The sequence below is a fragment of the Protopterus annectens genome, chromosome 8.part0 (genome assembly GCF_019279795.1).
Source record: "Protopterus annectens isolate FY-2018-M chromosome 8.part0, PAN1.0, whole genome shotgun sequence".
Taxonomy (NCBI): Eukaryota; Metazoa; Chordata; order Ceratodontiformes; family Protopteridae; genus Protopterus; species Protopterus annectens.
The window spans coordinates 1,805,339,727-1,805,362,976 of NC_056741.1; the positions used below are offsets into that span (position 1 = coordinate 1,805,339,727).

General features: G+C 43.4%; 1 protein-coding gene across 1 annotated transcript in view; it reads left to right on the forward strand.

Moving 5' to 3' along the window:
* HYDIN (HYDIN axonemal central pair apparatus protein) overlaps nucleotides 1–23,250 on the forward strand; it is a 6,673,197-nt gene that overhangs the window by 1,418,837 nt on the left and 5,231,110 nt on the right. The window contains exon 15 of the mRNA XM_044079523.1: nucleotides 6,327–6,462. Coding sequence (XP_043935458.1) covers nucleotides 6,327–6,462 — 136 coding nt within the window. The remainder of the gene's footprint in view (nucleotides 1–6,326; nucleotides 6,463–23,250) is intronic.

Consider the following 23,250-nt stretch of genomic DNA (forward strand, 5'->3'; position numbering starts at 1 on the left):
ATCCATACCATAGATACAAGTAACAACACATACTACTCCATTTGGCAATTGGTAAGAAGAGTGACTTACCTTGTGGGTGTGCCAGTATTGAGGATGGTGCTGAACGGCTGCCTATGTTGTATGCACATAGTACACACCCTATATATGGTTGAGCATAGGTAGTGTCATGCTTAGCATCCCTTTTACTGTATGTGCGAGAGAGGTGTCATTCCCTGGGTCCCTACTGTGTCAGTGTATGTGCTATGCGTTGCCTCTTTGCCAGGGCATACTGGGCACGCCTTCTTCTGCCTGCTGAGACAGGCTCAGGTTGTTCCTCCTCCGAGTCACTCTGTGCCTGTGCAGGCCTTGACAATGGTGGGGGGCTGTGTGGCTCTGCCCCGTGCTGTTCCTGCTGCAGCTGTTTCCGCAGGATCATACGGCACATATGATGACAATTTGAGTACATGTAGCTGGCGAGTACTGCAAGGCTCCACCGGATATGTCCAGGCACCGGAACCGTGACTTGAGCATCCCAAACACACACTCTGTTATAATTCTAGTCTGTGCGTGTGCCTCATTATGGAGTTCTTGTTTGGGGTGTGTGCGCATTTCTGATGGGTGTCATCAGCCATGGCTCCAATGCGTAACCTACATCCCCCACTAGGTGACCGTAAGGGATGTCCCCAGTGGCAAATCTCTGGTACAGCTGCATCAGATGCCAGATGTGGGAATCGTGATAGCTTCCAGGGCAGCCAGCACACACATTCATTATAATGCCCTGGGCATCGCACACGACCTGGCAGTTGATGGAGGGTAAACCTTTGCGGTTGACGTAGACCCTACCCCACTCACCAGGTGGTGCTTTGATGCGTATGTGCATGCAGTCTATAGCACCCACTACCTCAGGTTATTCTGCTATTTGGTGGATGAGATGCATATTGCTGGCCAACGCGTCACGGGTGTTGGGGAAAAATACGTGCTCACACGCATGTGCTGACATGGCATCCAGGAGCTGGTGGAGTACTCTGGATGCTGATGCCTGTGAGATCCCCATGATATCCCCAGTTGGTCTTTGGAAGGTACCTGTGGCTAGTATTATTAGGCCTACGCATACCTTGGTATCCACTGGGACGGGTTCCCCTCTGTTAGTTCTGTGCGTCAGGCGCGGCCGGCACAGCTCAACAGTTTGCTGTAGCTGGTCCCTGTCCACCCTATAGCACTCCACTATCTCCAGCTCATGTAGCCCCTGGTAGATTACCCTGGGTCTGTACACTCTTCTCTGTCTCCTCACTGTGGGTTGGTCGACAGCATTCTCATTCTCACCACGCTCAGCCTCTTCTGCATGTTGATGTATGATAGCTGCTATAGCCCCTGTCATTCTGTTGTTTTTGTTTGTTAAAATCTCCCCGCTTGTATACACCGGTGGTGTAGAGTATGTGGGAAAAAACAGAGGGAAAGGCGTTTGCATAGTTTATAACAGTGTTCTGGGCTGTGCTGGGCTGCTGCCTGTGTAATTGGCTGATTCTGATACATTTCACCTGCCAGCTATGCTAGTTCTCCTAGATTACCTTCCTACTGCTGTTTTCCTTCCCATTTTCTTCCTGTTTAAGCCCGGGGGTGCACTGCACAAACACAGTGCTCAAATGTGCACAGAGCTGCTATTTTATAGTTTACTTTTTTTTTCCCTTTAAAACCCGGTGCGCGGCATGCAGACCCGCTTAGACAATGTAAAGAGCGCTAGGCAGCCTCAACCCCCCCCCCCATTGTTAGCTCTGCTAAGCTAAGGGCAAACCTGAACCACAGGGCTCCAATCCACTTACAGTATGCCTGACACACACCCCATGATGTCATTTAACTCCTAGGCTTGCACCAAGCTATTCCTGTACTTACACTGTTGGGTGCTGACTAGCATTCAGGGGAAATCTGGGATTCAGTATCATTCCCCTCATTTGCATAGGATTGCCTGCTGATGCATAGTTACAGGTCCCACACTGAGCCCCCCCCCCCCCCCTTTAGCAACCATTATTCACTGGCCATATTGTCTTCTGCCTGCCATTGAGTATAATGGCAAAATAGTGATTTTGGTTAGAATGCTTATTTCAGGTTTTATTTTTCGCCCGATCCCATTTGCATGCTGCTGCCCTACACTTAAACAGTGTAAATCAGCTAAAAAAAAAAAAAAAAAACTTTTTTTTTTATTTTTTTTATTCTGACTGTTTTCCATGCCAATTGCCATTGGCATGCTTTACACATTATATACACCCTTTATTTGGAGCTGTCATGGCTCCGTTTTGTAGTTTGCAGAAATGTACCCTGTTACTAACCGAGTACAATTCTGCAGATTACACTAGTCCTGCACAGCCATCTGCTAGCTTCCTGGATCACATATTCACCTCATTTGCATGGTTTTCACCTGCAAATGGGGTAATTTGCATACAGGAGCTGCGTCCACACAGGAATAGTGCAGGACCGCTCGTGCATGTCCCTGCAGCTTATTCCTGGATCGCACAGTGGACATATTGCCTCCTGGAGATCCTGCACTGTTCCTGCACACCGTGCAGGGCTTGCCGAATCCGGGCGAGTATCTCTTTGAAACCTATGCTGAAAGCATTGCATAAACAAGTCTAACTGAAGATGCTGTCATGACTGAGATACTATTTAAATGGGTTACTTGTGTTGTTTGTTCTACTTTGCCTGAGGAAGCCTTATGAGGCAAAAGTTTTTACTAGCAATTTTAAGTTTGAATAAAGATGTTTTATCGAGCAGTTAGTGGTTCCAGTTTTAACATCTGAATCATTGCCAACACTATCCATTTCATCATGCATTAAGACTTTTAAGTTCAGTTTCCTAATGTACAATTTTAAGTCTAGTACTGTGTCTGTAATGCTGGCCCTTTGGGCTGAATAAAAAATGATTTAATTTCATACCAGCCTAAAGTTCTACCCTTATTTCTATGATCAACACCTTTTGCTCCTGTCCAGGAGGGACACAGATGGAACCCTTGGGCTGGATTTATGGTTATCCATCCAATCATCCAGATTGAAGAGGGAGGGCCAATGAAGTGCTCTGTTTGACATGACGTGGGAGCCTGTTCCAAAGGTGTGGTAAACTCTGGGAGACAATTCTATCCCTCCAGCAGGTTCTGTTAATGTCACATACCAGGTTAAGGTCTTTAGAGTGAGTAACTTGTGTACCAGTTGACTTGTAGATATGCAGCATTTCCACTAAAGCAGGGTCAGAGTTTCCTTATATGAAAGTCAGAGATCCCCTTGGAGTAGTCTGTATGAAACAGAATAAAGTGACAGTGATTTCAGAGGATCCACATAGGACAGATGCTGACGACCTTGAATTTTTCTTGTGAGGAACCTTTGTGGTCTGTCCAGTTGCTGCAGGTGCTTGGAAAAGTACTCAACTGAGTGCGTACTTGGGATGTTGCTGTTGTTGTTGAAGATAATATATTTTTTGCATTGAGTTTAAGGCCATGACTTTAACACCAATCATTTGTTTGTGTAAGGCCCTCTTGTAGGATGTTGACATGATTTGGAGATTATATGACAGCTCCCAGATTGTATTCATCAGCAGACTTTGTCGTCACCCACAGACCTTTAGTTTTTGCTTGTACTTTGGAGAAATAGATTACAAATAAGAGAGGTCCCGGGACTGATCCCTGTGAAACACCACTGATTACAGGTCTGCTGTTGGAGGTGGATTCCCATATTTTGACTATATGTGTTCTAACAGTGAACCAGTTAGCAACCCATCTAATGATATAAGGGTTGATACCTAGCAGATGAGTTTGTCAATGATGCCTGAGTGGGGGATAGTGTCAAAAGTTTTGGCCAAGTCTAGGTAGGCTGTATGTACAGATTTCCCCTTGTCCAGGGCTTTGGTGATGGTCTCAAAGAAGTCCACCAGGTTTAACAGGCATAATCTCCCTTTGACAAATCCAAACTGAATAGGGTCAAGTCTTTGGAGATTTACCTATATCTTTGTAGATAATGTCCATGATTATTTGCTCTATGGCCTTACAGATAAGGATAGTTAGGCTAATAGGTCTGTAGTTCCCGGGGTCAGTGGAAGCACCACCTTTGTGCAAGGGAATAATGGTGGACATTTTCCATTTAGCTTGGATGAAACCAGTGCCTAGACTATGATTGAAAAGAGTATCCAATGGTGTTGCTAATTGTTGTTGGAGCCCATGTAGGACACAGCCTGGGATATTATCAAGTCCCATAGATGCTGTGTTTTTTGCCTTAGCTAGTGTATTTACGACCTTCTCTTTAGAGATACAATGTAGGGGACAGGTGGTATGGATGTCATGGGGTACATGTGGCAGGAAAGGAAAGTGAAGTTTTCACAGAACCTGTTGGTCAACAGGTTAGCTATGTACATAGGCTCAGTATATGTGGTATCATTAACTATCAGTTTGGAACAAATCTGAGCCTATCCTTTTAGGTTATGGATGTAACTAAAGAATGCTTTGTGGTTGTCCTTAGTTGAGGAAGCTAACTTGGAGGACTTCACAAGAAGTCTTATTTGCTTGTTTATGCTGATCAGGGAGTGTGGTTTCCGCGGAGGTACGGCGGTAGCGTTGTTACCTCACAGCAAAAGGTTTTCCCATTCGATTCTCGGCTTGGCTTGGGAGTGCCTTCTGTGTGGAGTCTGCATGTCCTCCACGCGGTTGGGTAGCGTTCGAAAGACATGCGTGCGTAAATGGGCGTTCCTTCATTGAAGGTTGGGCGTCGAGCTGGCACCTCGGCGTTTCATAAAAATCTACTGCCAATCATTAGCGGACCGGAGTTCCGCTGTGGCAACCCCTTACCGGGAAAAGCCGAAAGACAAACAACAACATGCTGAGGAGGGAGTGTTTCCAGTTTAGGGCTTGCTCCCTCTTACTCTTAGACAACAATTTCTTCCTGTTATTGCAAAGCCTGTTAATGGCAGTTATCCACCAGGCAGGTTTGGTCTTCCTTGAGGAGCTTGTTTTGGTCCTATCAGGTATAGCCAAGTCAGTGCAGTTATACAGGTGTTTGTATAAAGCATTGTTGTAGAACTCAGCATAGTTGCCAGTTCCATTTGAGGGTGGAGGGTTGAATGAAGCTATTTATCCCATCCCATAAAAGGTTATAATCTGCTTTGAAGAAGTTTTTTTTTAGTTTAGTTGCTGCTGGGGGGCGGGGTCAGGTGTGATAGTTACTTTGAATGTGACTGATATGTGATCTGATCTCACTAGGGAAGACCTCACAGTGGGTGTGCTACAGTATCTAGATCCTGGGTTATACCTACAAAACTGCTTGCAATTCATCTACCGCTATTATATGTAAAAATATTAACTTCTAAACTTTATTAGAATGTCCTATGTGAGTGACAACCCAGTGTAAATAATTTAAATAGTTGCTTTGATAGATACAGGTAAACAATTATATTTTTTCCTTTTGTGAAAATAACAATGGTTAATGGTATAATAGCTGTATAAACGATTAGATGCTTGATATCTAGTGTGAATTCAACATTACAAGCTATGCTTGTCTTTTACTAATGCTTATTATAAGGAATAATAACTGTCTCTTTTTCGGCTTGATTTTTGTTTTAATTTTAAACCAGCAAGGTTAATCAACATGTATGCCGTGACTTCTGTATGCAGCATGTGTTATTTGATCATATGTAACCCCATTGTTATCTTACTTCCACTTTGTATTAAATTGTTCATAGTAGAAAAAAAGAAAGTGAAATAAAAATTTTATTTGAAAAAAAAAACTGCTTGCAATTCTGGCCAGATTATAAAATACTGATGAAGTTTTACTGAAGTGAAATGATGTACGTATTTGAGTTATCAGAAAATGTTTTTTATGGTAATAGTTTTCCAAAACTGTGCCCCACCCCCCATGCTACCACCACTACTATCTGCCTTTCTTTGTGTTATGCTTATTTATATCCTGTTGATTAAAGTTATGTGTATAATTGTAATATTACTTCAGCAGAGTTAGCCATGCGTTAAAAGTTTCTCACTGGAAAAACTGAAGACAGCATACGGTAATGCCAGTTTTATATTGGGAGCTCACATACTGATGCTGGAGGAGCAGTAGCATGGGAGTGGCATTATTCTACTGAAAAGAACATTTAGCTGTATGAATTTAGGCTGGGTAATAACTGATGTCTGCCACTAGAAGGTCATTTTCTGTAATATTGCTGTGACAGCATGTCCATTAAAGATTTATTATTAATTTGGGTACCGCAAAGAACTCTACCTATTTATTTTTTATATATAGTATAGTGTTAAGTCTTTATTTCACATGTGAGGCAGGTATTCCCTGTTTTCTCTGACTTTATCTCTTTCCTGTCTACAGGTGCATTGTACCTCATGTAAATTTACTGAATCCAGTTATTGAATTAGGACGCTGCTTTCTGAGATACCCATACCAACACATGCTGAAATTGGCCAATGAGACAGATTTTCCTGCATGCTATGGCGTTATTCCACAGGTAAGGATCTCCCTTATTTCCTAGGTCATCCATTTTAATGCAAGGCAACAACAGGATTTCTCTACCAAGTTAAATGAGTTGAAGTTACACAAGTTAGAATGTGATGGCAGAATAACCCGCTCTCTTTACTTTATTAAAAACAAATCTAATTGCTTTGCTCAACAGAACATGAAAACTTCTTCAGATAACTTAAAATCACTGGGCAATATTTGAATAGCTCACAGAGAATAATATCACTGGATATTAACGTCCATTGGATAATGTAAACTAACTGGTGTCATTAACAATGATCTGTTATAAGGAATGGTTAGATTAATTTAACTGATTAAATGAGGCCTGAAGGCTAAAACTAAAACAAAATAAATCAGCTAGTTCAATTCAGGTTTCAACAATTGACCAGTCTAAGTAGGTAATATGAAAGTTGACAGTGGAAGAAACCTTTGATATTCACCACATTGATCACTGCCTCAGTAGCCTTAACTATATTGGTTATATCCTGCCAAGGATATAACAGCTGGCCAGCTTCCAAAGCTTCCAAGTACCTTCCTCATGTCCAAATTGTTAAGCAGCTCAAGCTGACTAAAAGACAAGTTTGGGCATGAACCTTTCAGAGCTTTACTGCCACTTTAGAGTATGCTCTTCTAAGGCTTTGAAGAATCGATCGGCAGCTTGTCATTTCTTTAGGTGGGCAGATAATTTCCCTGTGGGGGGAAAACTTCCACTTTCTTAATCTTGTTTTCTTTTAATAACTCATAAACAAAGACATTGGTAACCTCCAAACTCTGGATCCCACCCAGTTCGGGTTTGTGAAAGGCAGATCATGCCTCCTAAACCTGATCGACTTCTTTGAGGCAGTCACCAAAGCCGTGGATGAGGGTAAGGTGGTTCACACAGCCTATCTTGACCTCGCCAAGGCTTTCGACACCATCCCACATTCTGGAATTATAGCTAAACTCACTAAATTAGGTATAAATCCCTACATCACAAGATGGGTTGCCAACTGGCTCACTGACAGAACCCACACTTTAAAAGTTGCAGACTCCAAATTTGACCTCAAAGCAGTGACAAGTGGAGTACCACAGTGTTCTGTCCTGGGACCTCTCCTGTTTGGTATTTACTTTTCTGAAGTACAGGCGAACACAGAAGGCCTCTGGCTAATGAAGTTCACAGATGACTGCAAACTAGGAGCCATAGTCAAGTCCTCAAATGATGTGGACATCCTCCAGAAGGGCCTCACTGAGACAGATGCCTGGTGTCAGAGCCATGGCCTTAAGCTCAATGTCAAAAAGTGCAGTGTCATCCCCTTTGGTAAAAACTCTGTACCCATGAGCTACAACATAGGCAGCAATCTACTTGACACCGAATGCGTGATAAGAGACCTTGGGACCCAGGTGGACAGTAGACTCTCCTTTGATAGTCACATCTCCAAACTAGTCAGGAAGTCCTTCTACATGGCACACCTCATCATAAAAGGGTTCTCATCCAGGAAAAAAAGAAGTAATTGTTCCCCTCTACTCATCACTCATTAGACCCATTATAGAGTACAACGCCCCTTTTGGAATGTACCTCACAAGACATCTGCAGCAGCTGGAAAGGCCACAGAAGTACCTCACAAAGAGGATTACTGGCTTCAAACAAATGCCCTACACTGACCACCTCAAAAAACTCCAGCTTTACTCTGCAGCATATCGCCTACTCCGAGGTGATCTCTACCTAACATATAAAGCTATGTCAAACCCAGAGCTGTTGGACATGCTACACCTAAAGAAATCTCAATCCCTCTGAGCTACATGCTCTAGGGACCTAAACCTTGTCACCACAATAAACAGGACATGCTGGAGGGATAGATTCCTGTCCCAGAGACTTGCTATACTCCGGAACAAGCTACCCATCTATGTCAAGCAAAGTTCTTCATTAGCACTCTTCAAGAAAAATCTTGATGAGTGGATGGGAAATAGGAAATACACCCCAGGGATCACTTCTGTGTCTCTGCTCGACAGTGGCACAGGAAAATAACTTTCTTGGGTGGCGTAAGCCATGGAACCTTGCTGGCTAGGCTTACGTAGGCCCTTGGGCCGATAGCCTAGTACCCACCTATGAACCTATTAATAGACTGTCTTGAGACCGTAATGTAATTTTAAATGGAACGCTCATTATTAATATCTGTTTAAAAGTGGTGTAAAGTAACTGAAATTTTTTTTCTGTGGAGAAATTGTCATTATTTTATATTTGTTTTGGCTGGCATAGTGTTTTAAAGAGCTATTTACTGGTTTTTTTTTGTTGGAAAAGTAGCTTTTGTGGACTGTAAGTATTTACAGACAGTTACTGTTTGTGGTCCCCAGGAAAGATGTGCAACTTTTGGCTTGACTGTGGAACGGACTACTGGCCCCAATGTTGGTCATTCTTCCAACCAAAAAAAGAAAAAAAAGCGAGCAGCCTTTGATACCACGGCATGCAAGCCGTTTGCCTTAGCCATAGGTGGGTGACTCTGTGGTGGTCATTTGTTGTACCCTTTCACCTCTCATCTTTTACTCTGGATCCCTCTGGTGTAGCATCTATAGCCACAGTGGACCAGGAGTTAGTGATGTCCTGTGCAACTGTTTGGGGCCCTTCAGTAGGCAAGAGAGAGCCACTCTGTTTGGTCCTATGATTTCTCTGTTGTCAGAATGCTTTGCCTATCCCAGGGAAGCTGTGTTACCATTAGTAACATGGTTGGCCCCATTTTTCCAGTCAATAAAAAAAAAGAAGAAAAGAAAACTAATCATGTGTCAACTCTTCCTTGATTTTATTTGGATAAAAGTTTCATGGGTCTGACTCGAGGTTTGATTCAGACTGTTGATCTTTCTTGTAAAGTATTTTCTTGTAAATGAAAGAGGGTGGTCCTCTTTTTCTGACAAGATTTAATATTCTGAATCTGAACAGGAATATGCAGGGATGGATTTAGGATTTTTTTCCTCAGATTTCTGATTCGGAGTCAGAAAAGAGCTCAGTTTCTGATTCTCCCTGTTGGGGGTTTCTCTTTCTCTAAGACTGTTTTTAGAATGTGCCAGTGTTTTCTTTGGGAGAACACTGCGCTTGCTTGGGGGATGGGTTATAATGAAGGTGTTAACTTCACAGACACAAGGTACAAGGTTTGACTCTCTCTTTCAAGGGGATGCAACATCTTTCAGCTTGGTAGAACATGGTCGAGAGTCCATACTGTTTTACTAGAGATGGTCTGCACCTGTCTCCTCTAAACTTTCGGATACGGGTAAAGGCATTAGCCACCCCTTTTCTGCCTTTTTAGGCATTGTCAAAAGAACCATTCTCACAATATAGCAAAATCATCTCTAGATAAGCTCAAGGTACTGCTGCTCAGTGCTGGGAGTCTAAACAATAAACTGTTCTCCCTGGAAGCCCTCCTAATCTTGGAAGACACTGACATCTGTGTGGTCACTGAGACATATTCAAAGCCATGTAAAGCACCCTAGCCATACAAGGCTACAATGCCTTCCATACGTTTAGACCAAAAACTGTGCAGGAAAACACCAGTGGAAGAGGTGTATCCATCTTCGTAAAGGATAAGTGCACCTTGAGACTGGTCAAGCACTGTGACTCTCTCTTCAGCTACTCTATGTCCACTTAACCACAGGCAAATTCCCCTACAACGTCATCAGTAGGAAAATTATACTGCATACCTGGGCTTACTGAAGTCACTTACCGTGCAGCCCAATACCTTTTTCATGGGTAATTTTAATTATCCTACCATTGACTGGGGAGCATACACAACCAGAAATATGCAGTCTCAGAGGTTCTTGGGCTTTGTCAATGCAAATGCTGTGGAACAGACCAACTATACACTCACAAGGGGGTTAAATATCCCAGACATAGTACTTACTGACATGGAGGAACATTGCACCCCCCACTATGTGATGCCTTCCTTGGTAATATTGGACCATAAGTCAGTCTCTTTGGAAATAACTATAAGGACAGATTCCCCATCAAGCTCGAAAATGCTTAAGAATTTTTCCAAGGCAAATCACCTCCTACTAAGTAATAGCATAAGAAATTTCAAAGCTTCCCTGAACCCAGAAAACATGGACTACTATTCAACTCCCTATATAACCACTTAACTAGTTATATAGAATCTTCTCTACCATACCAAATTAAAACCAAGTTGTGCCATAAATACAAGCCACCTTGGAGGACCCTTGGTATAACTGAGGTGATACAACAAAAGAAAGAAACTAATGCCCAAAAATAAGTTGGAACAGACTCAGCAGCTGAAGAAATCCCTCAGTAGTCTAAACAAACAAATAAATTAGATATCTTGTCAAGTCCTCTAAAGCAAATTACAAAGCAAACATAGCCTCCCTAGCTAAGGAAAACCGCAAAGCATTTTTTTAACTACATCCAAAATCTTAAGGGGAATATCTAGCTATGAGCAGAGCTGGTTGTAGATGGCACCACTTATACTCAGCTGGGGGAAATACTCAACCTGCCAGCTGACAGAGTTGGATCAGACTTTTCCCTCCTGTCCCCACCGGTCGTCCCCCAAAGTATTCCTGCCGCCATTCTTCAGCCTGTTATCTCAAGAGGGCAGGTCAGCTTTGTACTCTGCAAGCCTAAAAACACAACATCATTGGGACCAGACAACATCCCTGGTTGCCTTTTAAACAACTTAAAACATGACCAAGCAGAACCACTTGGATCCCTATTTAACCACAGCCTCTGGACAGGCTATGTTCCAGCAGAATGGAGGACAGCAGCAGTTATCCCTCTGTACAAAGATGAACCATCAACCATCCCAGGGAATTATAGACCCATAAGCCTGACACCCCTCCTAATTACATTATAGACAGTACCACCCCCAAGACTAGACCCAGTGCTACGTGATCTTGGTACTTAGGTTGCTAGCAGTCTTAACTATCCACAGTGGTGAGGAAGTCCTTCTATGTGGCACATCTCATAAATAAAGGCATGACATCCAGACTGAAGGACATTTTAATTCCATTGTACTCTGCCCTCATCCGACTAGTATTTGATTACAGCGCACCCTTTTGCATGTACCTCACCAGACACCGGCAACTGCTGGAGAGACCCTAGACTTTTCTCACTAGAAAAACACAGGGTACACAAAACAAGTCCTAGACTGAAAGATTGAAAACCCTATCACTGTATTCTTTCTTCTATAGGCTACTAAGGGGCAATCTGTGTCTGGCTTACAGGGCAGTTTCTGGGCCTGATAGAAATGTTACACATTTGTAAATCAAACTGCACGAGGATCACTTACTCCAAGGATCTTAACCAAGCCTCTGACATGAGCAAGCCATGTTGGAGAGCAAAAGATATGTCTCTGGAACAAACTTCTCATTCATGTGAAGCAAAGCCCCTGCCTGACCCTCTTCAAGTGCAACCTAGATCAGCGGATGAGTAATCGTAAATTCACTCTTGGGGTGGCACCCATGTCTCTCATGGACAGAGGCAGTCGGTATTAATTACAGTACCATAGACTCATAACCCCTGTGAACTTTGTTCACCTAGCTATTGATAATTGGGAAACTAGGGATAAATATGTTTAGGACTGTAAAATCTCTTGGGCCATTAACCTGGTAACCTTCTATGAATGTGAGTTGTTACAACTGGATTTTCTAGAACTTCCACCCATTCATACTGTTCTGTCTGCTTTGGAGGAAGTGTGTGTTATTCCCTGCGTTTTTCTTAATAGTCAGCCTTCTGCCCCTAAAAAGGCAGATAAGAGGGTATAAAGATCCTCAGTTTTTTAAAATTTTATACACTGTTCCCAAACCTGACCCAACATCCGTAGCTTTAGTTGATCCAACTGCCACTAAGCAATTCATTAATTCCAGTTCTACTCTTTCTGATAAGGATGTGAAAATTATTGATGGGTATGGGAAAAATGTATACTTAATTTATGCAATTTTGATTTTCAGAATTTTGAATTGTGAAAGAATTGATAAGACTGTAGTATACTGGGATTAACTGGAAACAACTGAAATAAGACTGGAATGAATGTCTTTACTTGTTAATTACCCAAACTTGTGCTGAACAGATGCCAGTCTCTCCTTTATGGGCCAAGCCTTATTGTACTTTTTAGAATAAGTTCTGCACATGCTGTAGTTCAGTTAAAAATGCTTTATTAGATGGTAATAATATCCAAATGCTGTCTTCAGTAACAGTGCTGATAAACAACAACAGTCTGTAAAAATTCTGGAATGCTGGATAACAGTAACAATGCTGATAATCATATCCACATTTTCTGCATGTATATTCTGATTTTCCTGAATAATATCAACTAAAAAACAGTCTTTTCCTCCTGAGTAATATGGATATTTGACCTGACTTCTGTGCTCAGGCTCTAGTGTGTGTACTGCAAAGACCTTTTACGTATCAGTCCAAAAGCTAGCTTAACTGATTCTACTGAATGTATCTGAAGTATTTACTAATACCAAAACCTTGCAATGTTTTACATGCCTCTTTACCTGGTATTTAAGCCTTGTCTTGCATGTGTCTCACAGTACCTGTCTGTTCTTTGTCTAGCATTCCATTGCAAGTACTCATATCTTTCTCTTGAGAAAGGAACATTTTGTAGCTTTTCCTTGAAACTGTTATTTCTGCACATCTCATGCTTAGCCATCAAGATTATCTTTTCCTTTCTACTGCACTGTTTTTCCCTGAAACTGAATGCATACATGAAAACACAAATCTGGCTATATTTTCAGGCCTATTATTCATAGGTAGGTACTAGGCTATCGGCCCTTGGGCCTATACAAGCCCAGCCAAAAAGGTACCCTGGCTTTTGCCACCCAAGAAAATTATTTTCCTGTGCCACTGTCGAGCAGAGCCACAGAGGTGATCCCTGGGGTGAATTTCCTATTTCCCATCCAATCATCAAGATTTTTCTTGAAGAGTGCTAATGAGGAGCTTTGTTTGATATAGATAGGTAGTTTATTCCAGAGTATGGGAAGTCTCTGGGACAGGAATCTATCCCTCCGGCATGTTCTGTTTATTGTGGTGACAAGGTTTAGGTCCTTAGAGCGTGTAGCTCGGAGGGACTGGGATATCTCTAAGTGGAGCATGTTCAATAGCTCTGGGTATGCTAGGTAGAGATCACCTCTGAGTAGGCGATATGTGACAGATTAAAGCTGGAGTTTTTTGAGATGGTCTGCGAAGGGCATCTGTTTGAGGCCAGTAATCCTCTTTGTGAGGTATTTCTGTGGCCTTTCCAGATGTTGTAGATGTCTTGTGAGGTACATACCAAAAAGGGTGTTGTACTCTATGATGGGTCTAATGAGTGATGAGTAGAGGGGAACAATGACCTCTTTTTTTCTGGATGAGAAACCTCTTGTGATGAGGTGTGCCATGTAGAAGGATTTCCTGACTACTGTGGCGATGTGATTATCAGAGGAGAGACTACTGTCCACCTGTGTCCCAAGGTCTCTTATCACACTTTTGGTGGTAAGTAAACTACTGCCTATGTTGTAGTTCATGGGTACAGAGTTTTTACCAAAGGGGATGACAATGCACTTTTTGGCATTGAGCTTGAGGCCATGGTTTTGACACCAGGCATCTGTCTCAGTGAGGCCCTTTTGTAGGATGTCCACATCATTAGAAAGTTTGATTATGGCTCCTAGTTTGCAGTCATCTGCGAACTTCATTAGCCAAAGACCTTCTGCGTTAGCCTGTACATCAGAGAAGTAGATACCAAACAGGAGAGGACCCAGGACTGAACCCTGTGGTACTCCACTTGTCACTGGTCTGAAGTCGGATTTGGAGTCTGCTACTTTCACAGTGTGGGTTCTGTCAGTGAGCCAATTGGCAACCCATCTTGTGACATAGGGATTTCTACCTAGTTTAGTGAGTTTATCTATAATTCCAGAGTGGGGGGTGGTGTCGAAAGCCTTGACAATATCTAGATAGGTCGTGTGAACCACCTTACCCTTGCCTACAGCTTTGGTGACTGCTTCAAAGAAGTCTTGTCAGGTTTAGGAGGTATGATCTGCCTTTTACAAACCCGAACTGGGTGGGGTCCAGAGTTTGGAGATTACCAATGTCTTTGCTTATAAGTTCCATGATGATATGTTCCATGGCCTTGCAGACCAGGCTCATCAGGCTAATGGGGCGGTAGTTCCCGGGGTCCGTGGTGGCTCCCCCCTTGTGGAGTGGGATAACTGTCGCTGTGTGCCATTCAGCAGGCACAAAGCCTGAGGTGAGGCTATGATTGAACATGGTACTTAGGTGGGATGCCAGTTGGTTCTGTAGTTCATGTAGAACACCGCCTGGGATGTTGTCTGGTCCCATGGATGCTGTGTTCTTAGCTTTGGAGAGTGTGGTTTTTACCTGTGCAGCCGTGATTAAAGGAACTTTGCATTCTTCCGGTATAGAGATGGGCCCTTTATGGGGTGAGAGGGGGGTAAAGTTATCACTGAACCTATCTGCCAGGATGTTGGCAATATCAGTTGGGTCTGTATATTTAGTGCCATTGTGCTGTAACTCAGAGCAGATCTGAGTGTTGCCATTGAGATTCTTGACATAGCTATAGAATGCTTTGTGGTTGTCTTTAGAATCAGTGATGATTTTGTTTTCATAACTAGCTTTGGAGGATTTTATCAGGGATCACAGCTTCTTACTGAGGCTGACCAGGGAGCTCCTCCACTCATGGGATTTTACTCTCTTTTGCAACAGTTTCTTCCTTCTGTTGTACAGTTTGTTTATGGCAGGGGACCACCAGATTGGCTTCCTTTTTTTTGGAGGATAGTGTCTTGGTTCGGTTTGGGATAGCACGATTCATGCACTCATGTAAGTGCTTATAAAGTGCAATTGTGTAGGATTCAATAGTTGTAACTGTATTGTCCATCTGTATGGGTGTCATGAAGTTCACCACTTCTGTCTTAAGAAGCATGAAGTTGGCTTTGGAGAAATCTTTTACCATGGTTTCCTTAACGCATTCCCCCCAATAGAGCTCTTTTGAGTGTGTACCTTTAACTCCTAGTGGGCATGGCTTCAGCATTTAAAAATTGAAGTTATCACCTTACATTTTTAACAAATACCCATTGACAGAGGTCATATATTTTTTATTTATTTATTTTTTTTATTTTATTTTATTTTACATTTGTTGACCGGGCTGGTCTAGCTGGATACATGTCCCTTTTCAGTAGAGGCCCGGGGAGAAAAGCTCCAACATAATAAGATGAGAGTAATTTAACATACAGAGAAAAAAATTATACTATTAACATAGGTATAAATGAGGACAGCAGACAACACGTGTGTGACTAAGTTACCATTCATACGAGGAGGAGGTAGGTTGAAGAGGGGAAGCCTAGAGGAAGAGGTACTAGTCTCCGGGAGGTGATAAGACTAGTGAGGTAGTTGTTGGCTGGGTTTAGTCTGGTTTAGGGCAAGGACATAACCAGTGAGATTCAGGAATTCGCTGAGGTTAATTTTAAATAAGTTAAGCGAGGTTATACGTCTTAAGTTGTTTGGAAGTGAATTCCAGGTTTTCCCTATGGAGTTGGCATAGAGGGCATCACCACCAGAGTTCTTGGATTTAATGGTTTGTATTTGAACACTATTAGCTGATCGGAGGCAGTTAAGGTTTGAGTAGGGTGTTAATATTTTGCTCAGAGCAGGGACTCTATCAGGTTGGTTAATTATTTTAAATACTTCCGTGAGTTGGGTGAAGTTGAGACGATTGGGCAGTTCAAGCCAGCCAAGTTTCTTTAGGTTAAGGCAGTGATGAGTACGGTAGGGTGTTCCTGTTATAAATCTAGCTATATGATTATAGGCAACGGAGAGCATGTTGAGTTCGCGCTTATTGAGGAAAGATAGGATAGGGGAGGCGTACAGGAGGGTAGAGAGAAGATGAGTGCGAGCAATGGTTAGTTTGGCATGAGGGGTCAGAAAATTCTTAATGCGAATCTTAATGTATATCAATACAATTGTGTTTGCTATCATGTATGCTTCAAGATAAAATTTTCCGATACCTTGTATGTAACATGGTTTTGGAATTGTTAAACAAATATGAACAGGCAATATTTGACGCCTAGAGGAGCAGTAGGGTGTAACTGCAGAAACGCCTGGAGACGTCACTCGGCTGTAATGAGTTAATAGGGGGTGGGGGCAGGATGTGGATATCTAGGGTAATTAGCTTATGGTCAGATCAGACCAATGAGGCATTGACTTCCGGTGTGGAACACCGGTCACTCATGTTGGTAAAGACTAGATCTAGTATATTGTTGCCCCTTGTGGGGGTGTGGATAAGTTGATCCAGGGCACTGGAGTTTATGAATTCCAGAAAGCGTTGAGTGAAGGAGTTGGTATATGAGTAGTTTTCCCAGTTAATGGTGGGGTAGTTGAAATTGCCCATTATTAGGGTGTTTGGTTGAATCCTAATATTTTCCAGTACATCAAGAAAAGCGGAGTGGGAATCCTGGGGCATGGTGGGTGATCTGTAGCAAGCTACAATTTGGATTGCAGTTTTGCCCAGAGTTAGTTGCACTTGAATAACCTCAGCTGCATTATGCTGAGCAACTAGCCTGGAGGTGTGGATATCCTTAATGAATATGGACACACCTCCGCCTTTGGTGTTCCGGTCCAGGTTACATGGCCGAAAAGTGTGGTATGAGTTATAGCCTGGAAGTGCAGTAGTGCTCTCCGGAGCCTTGAACCAGGTCTCAGTCACTGCACAGATATCGATGTTCTCCATTTTAAGGAGTGCCTCGAGTGAGTGCATTTTGAGATTTAGATTTCTAGCATTGAGTAGCATCACCCTCAGTTTTTGCTTGCCTGTTCCTGTTACGGTGGTGAATTTGTCATTTGAACCTTGCCTAAAAAGGCACTATAGGGGCGGCAAGAACCTTAGCCAGTATCCAGAATCCCAGGGGTGACAGATGCAGGCCATCTCTGGCAAAGCATCGTGGTCTGTCAACCATGTCATTCCAGGCAGACAGATACTGGATCCCTTTAGAATGGCACCAGAAGCTTAGCCAATTGTTGAAGTCAATCATTTTGTCCTTGTACTGCGGCATCATTCTGGGTGATGGCAGAATGATACTCAGGGCTAGGGTCATACCTGCCTGGGCTACAAGATCGGAGAGCTCCTCCATGTCTCTTTTCATGTAGTCCAGGGAGGTACGTCTCAGGTCGTTCACACCAACATGGACAATGACAGAGTCATATTTGTACTTGTGGAGTGACCTGAGTGCATGGGTTATGTGGCGGATCCTGGCACCTGACAGGCAGCTGACGGTAACCTTCTCCTTGTTTAGCCTGGTGAGTGGGACATCAGTGTGCCTGACTATATAGTCACCTATGACTAGTGTGTTGGGTACGTTGTTTTGCCTTATTGGCTGTGGTTGAGTGGCACACTGAGTCTGCGGGCTGTGTGTCATTTGAGTTGTGTTATGGGGTGGAGATTGCTTGCATTTCTGCTTTGGAGGTCTCTGTTGCTTGAGCAGATTATTACTGAAAGCCTCCGTGAATGTTTTTGTGTTTCTATGTGTGGATTTTGGTGTAGATTTAGTGAGACTATGTGATGAGTGTGGTGTGGTGCAAGTGTTTACCTTCTCCTCTTGACTGTCAAGTTCAGTCTTGATTGGAGAGAGCTTTACCTCCAGTTTGGCTAGATAAGTGCATCTCTCACAGGTTGTAGTGTTGGGTAGTAGGAGGAGAGGGTTGTCTGTGTACATGAGGCAATTTCTACATTGCCCCAAGATGCCCAGATTCATCAGATAGACATGAGGGAACACTGGGAGCTGACCCTTGGACATGCCTAAATAAAAAACTATTTTCCTCTAGATAAGTGAGGAACATGAGTACAAGAGGTGTTTTTCTGTAAGCAAGTGAGGAAAGTAAGTACCAAAACTGTTTTCCTCTAGGTATTGAGGGAGGTTGAGTGCTGTAGTAATTAGTAGGTCATGTAGTGCTTACAAGTTCTGAACAAGTGCTGATCACAAATAAGCAAATTCAAGTGCTTAAACTAAGAATATGTATCTGGACTAAACTAGTTACAGGAAAGGAAACAAGTGCAAATGTCGACTTTTAAATCAGAAAGTTGAGAGAGATGGAAAAACTGCCCAAATGGCTACTAACTACAATTTCTGGGCCAGAACCACTCCTTATGTGGTAGATAGGTTATCTAGTGCTTACCACTCCCACTGATAAGCTAGAAGGCTTCCCTCCAACACAGAAAGCTTGGGTGGGGGGGGGGGGGGCTCAGAAGCTTACATGGAGTCCTGGATACAGCAAATCTGAATCTGGACTATACTAGTTACAGGAAAGGTATTTTTTTTAATATACACAGAAAAGTAGCTAAAACAGCTGTAAAAACAATTCAAATGCAGTGCAAGCTAGCACACTTGAGGTAGCAATGTTAGACCAAACAGTTTAAAAAATGCAATTAAATTAAAAATTACTAAAAACAAGTGCAGAAGGAGTCTATTAGGTAGAATGATGTAAAGAGATGGGACTGGGGGGAGTGTCCCAGATCAAATCTACAGTGGGGGTGGGCAACTGCAAAAGACAGGAATAGGGAGGATACCAACACATTCAGCAGAGATCTGAAAAACTATACAGTGAAGCAAAAATAACAGTGCACAACTCCGAAGTCAGCCAGCAATGATATAAAATTAGTCAAACAACAATTACCAGTACACAACTCTGAAGTGCCAGAAAAATATACTCCGCTCTGTATATCTAGTTTGAAGAGCACTCTGTCAGGACACAGGAAGGCTCCAGCAATGATACCTTAATGTACTATAGTGAACTCACTAAGAATACCCTCAGTCTAACAAATTCTCAAGCTCATATGTTAAAGTTTGTTCTGACAAATTATAAAGGTGTGAGGAATGTTTTAGCTACAGTTTATTTCTGAGAGGAAAAATCCTCTTTAAATACCTTTTTTTTTCTATTGCACAGGTCACTACTTATTGTTTGTAGTATGCATATGACTCTGTTGATACTTCTTCCAGGGTGATGGCCACTGATACTGTTTCTCAGAACCTCACAGATGATAAAATGAGATTTTAAATTCTCCCTTGGATAGAGATTGTGTTTGGCCCCATTGCTGCAGAGGTGATCAAAAAGTGTGATAAAGGGACACGCTGATCACGGGAATCTCCAGATTTTTTTCATAGGTTCATAAGTGTGTACTAGGTGAATGGCCCTGGAGCCTATATAAGCCTAGCCCAAGAAGATTCCCTGGCATCATGCCACCCAAAGTTAGTTCCCAGTGTCCCTGTCAAGCAAAGCCACTGAAGTGATCCCCGGGGTGAACTTCCTATTGACAATCCACTCTTCAAGATTTCTCTTAAAGAGGGCCAGTGAAATGCTCTGCTTGATGTGAATGGGAAGTTTGTTCCAGAGTATGGGAAGTCTCTGGGTTAGAAACCTGTCCCTCCAGCATGTTCTGTTTATAGTGGTAATGAGGTTTAGGTCCCTGTAGCGTATGGCATGGAGGGATTGGGATTTCTTTAAGTGTAGCATATCTAGCAGCTCTAGGTCAGACATGGCTTTGTAGGTCAAGCAGAAATCGCCTCTAAGTAGGCAATAAGAGACAGAGTATAGCTGGAGTTTTTTGAGTCTGTTCGTATTACGGCATGTGTCTAAGGCCTAAGATACTCTTAGTGAAGTATTTTTGTTGCCTTTCCAGTTGTTGTAGGTGTCTAGTGAGGTACATACCAAATGGGACATTGTATTCTATAATAGGTCTATTGAGGGATGAGTAGAAATGGATTACGACCTCTTTCTTCCTGGATGAGAAACCTTTTCTAATGAGATGAGCCACATAGAAGGACTTTCTGACTACATTGGCAATGTGGTTATCAAAGGAGAGGTTGCTGTCAACCTGAGTCCCTAGGTTTCTTATCACACCTTCGATGTTTAGTGGATTACCACCTATGTGGTAGCTCATGGGCACCAAATTTTTCCCAAAGGGAATGACAATGCACTTTCTGGCATTGAGCTTAAGGCCATAGTTCTGGCACCAGTCATTGGTGTCAGTGAGGGTTTTTTGTAGAATGTCTTCATCAGTTGGAGAATCAGTAATGGCTCCCAGTTTTCATCTGCAAACTTGGTCAGCCAGAGTCCCTTTGTGTTGGCTTGAACTTCAGAAAAGTAGATGCCAAACAGGAGAGGACCTAGGGCCGATCTCTGTGGGACACCACTTGTAACTGGTTGGTAGTCAGATTTGGAGTCTCTACATTCACACTGTGGGTTCTATCAGTGAGCCAGTTCACAACCCATCTTATGACATAGGTGTTTATGCCTAGTTTAGTGAATCTATCTATGATTCCTGAGTGAGAGATGGTGTCGAAGGCCTTGGAAAGATCTAAGTAGGCTGTGTGAACTACCTTGCCCTCATCCATAGCTCAGTTGACAGACTCGAAGAAGTCTATTAGGTTGAGCAGGCATGATCTACCTTTCACAAACCCAAACTGTGTGAGATCCAGAGTTTGGAGATTCCCTGTGTCCATATTTATAAGGTCCATGATGATGCGCTCCATAGCCTTACATATCAGACTCATCAGACCAATGGGGCGGTAGTTCCCAGGGTCTGTAGTTGCTCCCACTTTGTGGAGTGGAATGACCTTAGCAGTACACCATTTGGTAGGAATAAAGCCTGAAATGAGGCTGTGATTGAACAGGGTACTCAGTTGTACCAGTTCACTTTGTAATTCATGTAGAACACAGACAGGGATATTATCAGGTCCCTTGGAAGCTGTAATGTTAAGTTGTCTATCTCGCCTTCGTTCTTGCTGGTTGGGATTGGAGCTGATCCTCGGCTCCGACTCGGCCATCTTCTGTAGCTCGGGAGCTGTTTACTGGCTCAAGGCTACTCCTTATCCCATGATGCCTAGCGCTAGCTACCCAGATCTCGTTTGGCGCTTCAGCTGCGAGATGTCGTTTTACTGGCTCAGGCTTGTATAAGTTTATTATAGAACTTTTTTTCTTCAAAAGTAGCTTTTTTCTTAAGAGTTATAGTTAACTTTTAGTCTTACACTATTGTCATTAGTTTAGTGTGTTGTAGTAGTTCCTTTCCTCCCCTTTAGAACTCATTTAATTTAGAGAGTTCTTCCCCTCCCCCCTCTCTCTACCCTTTTAGGTAGCCGTTTAATTTAGAGGCTTCCTAGTGTAAAAAAAAAAAAAATCTTTAGCTTTAGCTGTAGTATACTGTGTGTTTTTTTCTTGTTGTTGATATTTGTGTTGTGGTATTTTGTTTTTGCTTATCAGCCTTTTGGCTAAGATCTCGATAACTATTTCTCCTTCGGTTCCGTCTGCGGCTCCGATTCCCTCAGTGGTACCGTCCGTCGAGGGATCTGGGCACAGAGGCTCCCTCATCGGCTCCGAGGGGGTGAGTGGCATCGGACCCTTGTCCGACCCCATTCTCCCTCTCAGAGCTTCGGCGCAGGTGAGTTTGACTCCTACATTAGCCTCGGAGCCGTCTCCTTCGGGGCAGAGAAGGATTCCGATTTCCTCGGAACCGGATCCTTCTTTGCATCGTGGCAGGGATGCCTTCGATGTCATGAAGAGCGTGCTGGCCTCTGAGTCAGCTCCACGATCGACCCCACTGGCTTCATCCCCTGTAGTGCCTGCAACAACCTCTGCTCCTCCTCCAGGCCCCAAGCGTGGGGAACTGGCTCTCCAGGGCACCCCATTGGGTGTTTCCTCTTCTTCCGAGGCCTCCCCTGATCATTCAGAGGAGCCCCCTCATAAGAAGTGCAAGAGGAAGCACATTGACTCCCCTGAGTCTGTCACTTCGGATACAGACTTAGATAATTCAGAAGGGTCCCCAAGATCCCCCTCTGAAGATGTTTCCTTTTCGGACATCCTCAAAATGCTTAAGCAGAGGGGGAACTGGAATCCCCTAGCCCCTACCGAGGATGAGTCTGTATTCCTGGATGCGTTCGGTTCCCGACCTTCCACCTCCTGGGTTTCTCCGCCTTTCGATCCACTCATGTCTGTGGTGGCTCGAAAGGCTTGGTCAGCCCCGGATACAGTGGAACCAACCCAGAAGAGACCTAGCAAGTTTATCACTGCACCCCTTGATAAGCAGTTCCTTACCAAAGGTGTTCCTGTGGATGCCATGGTGGTAGCAGCAGCCACTAAAAAGGAGTTAGCGGAAACTTCATCTGTCCATCCTCCTAACAAGGAGTCTAGGACTATGGATAGATACGGGAAGTGAATGTTTGCTTCAGCGACCTTTTCTATGAGGTCACTGAATTACTTATGCCATTTTACCCGACTTCAGAGGGATCTCCTTAAAGAGCTCGGAGATACCCTTCAAGATCCATCAGCTGAAGGGGCTCAAGCTAAAGTGGCTTCCCAGCTGGCGACCCTTACTTCTGTAGTCAACTCCTCCATGAGGCTCATTTCCTATGCAAGCCGATGGTGCGAGTAGAACTGCAGGTACAGGCATGGCCCTTAGGAAACACGCATGGATGCGACTGTGAAATTTTGCGGAACCCTTTAGAGCATCATTCACCAACACCCCCTTTGATGGTTCCTTTCTTTTTGGACCACAGGTGAAAGACACTTTGACTAGGTGTGAGCAAGAAGGCAAGACTTTCTCTGCTGTGGGAGTCCATTTTTCCACTCCTTCCAGACCATACCCCAAGGGTCAGAAGAGTGGTAAAATGTGGTTCCGAAAATCCCAGGGAGCCCCACCTGACACGCGTAGCGATTTTTCCTCCAGAGGCAGAGGAGGAAACAACAACAGACGCCACCCTCGTGGCAGAGGGAGTCCTCAGAACCAGGGCAGCAGAGAATCCTTCTCTGAGAAGCCCTTCCAGC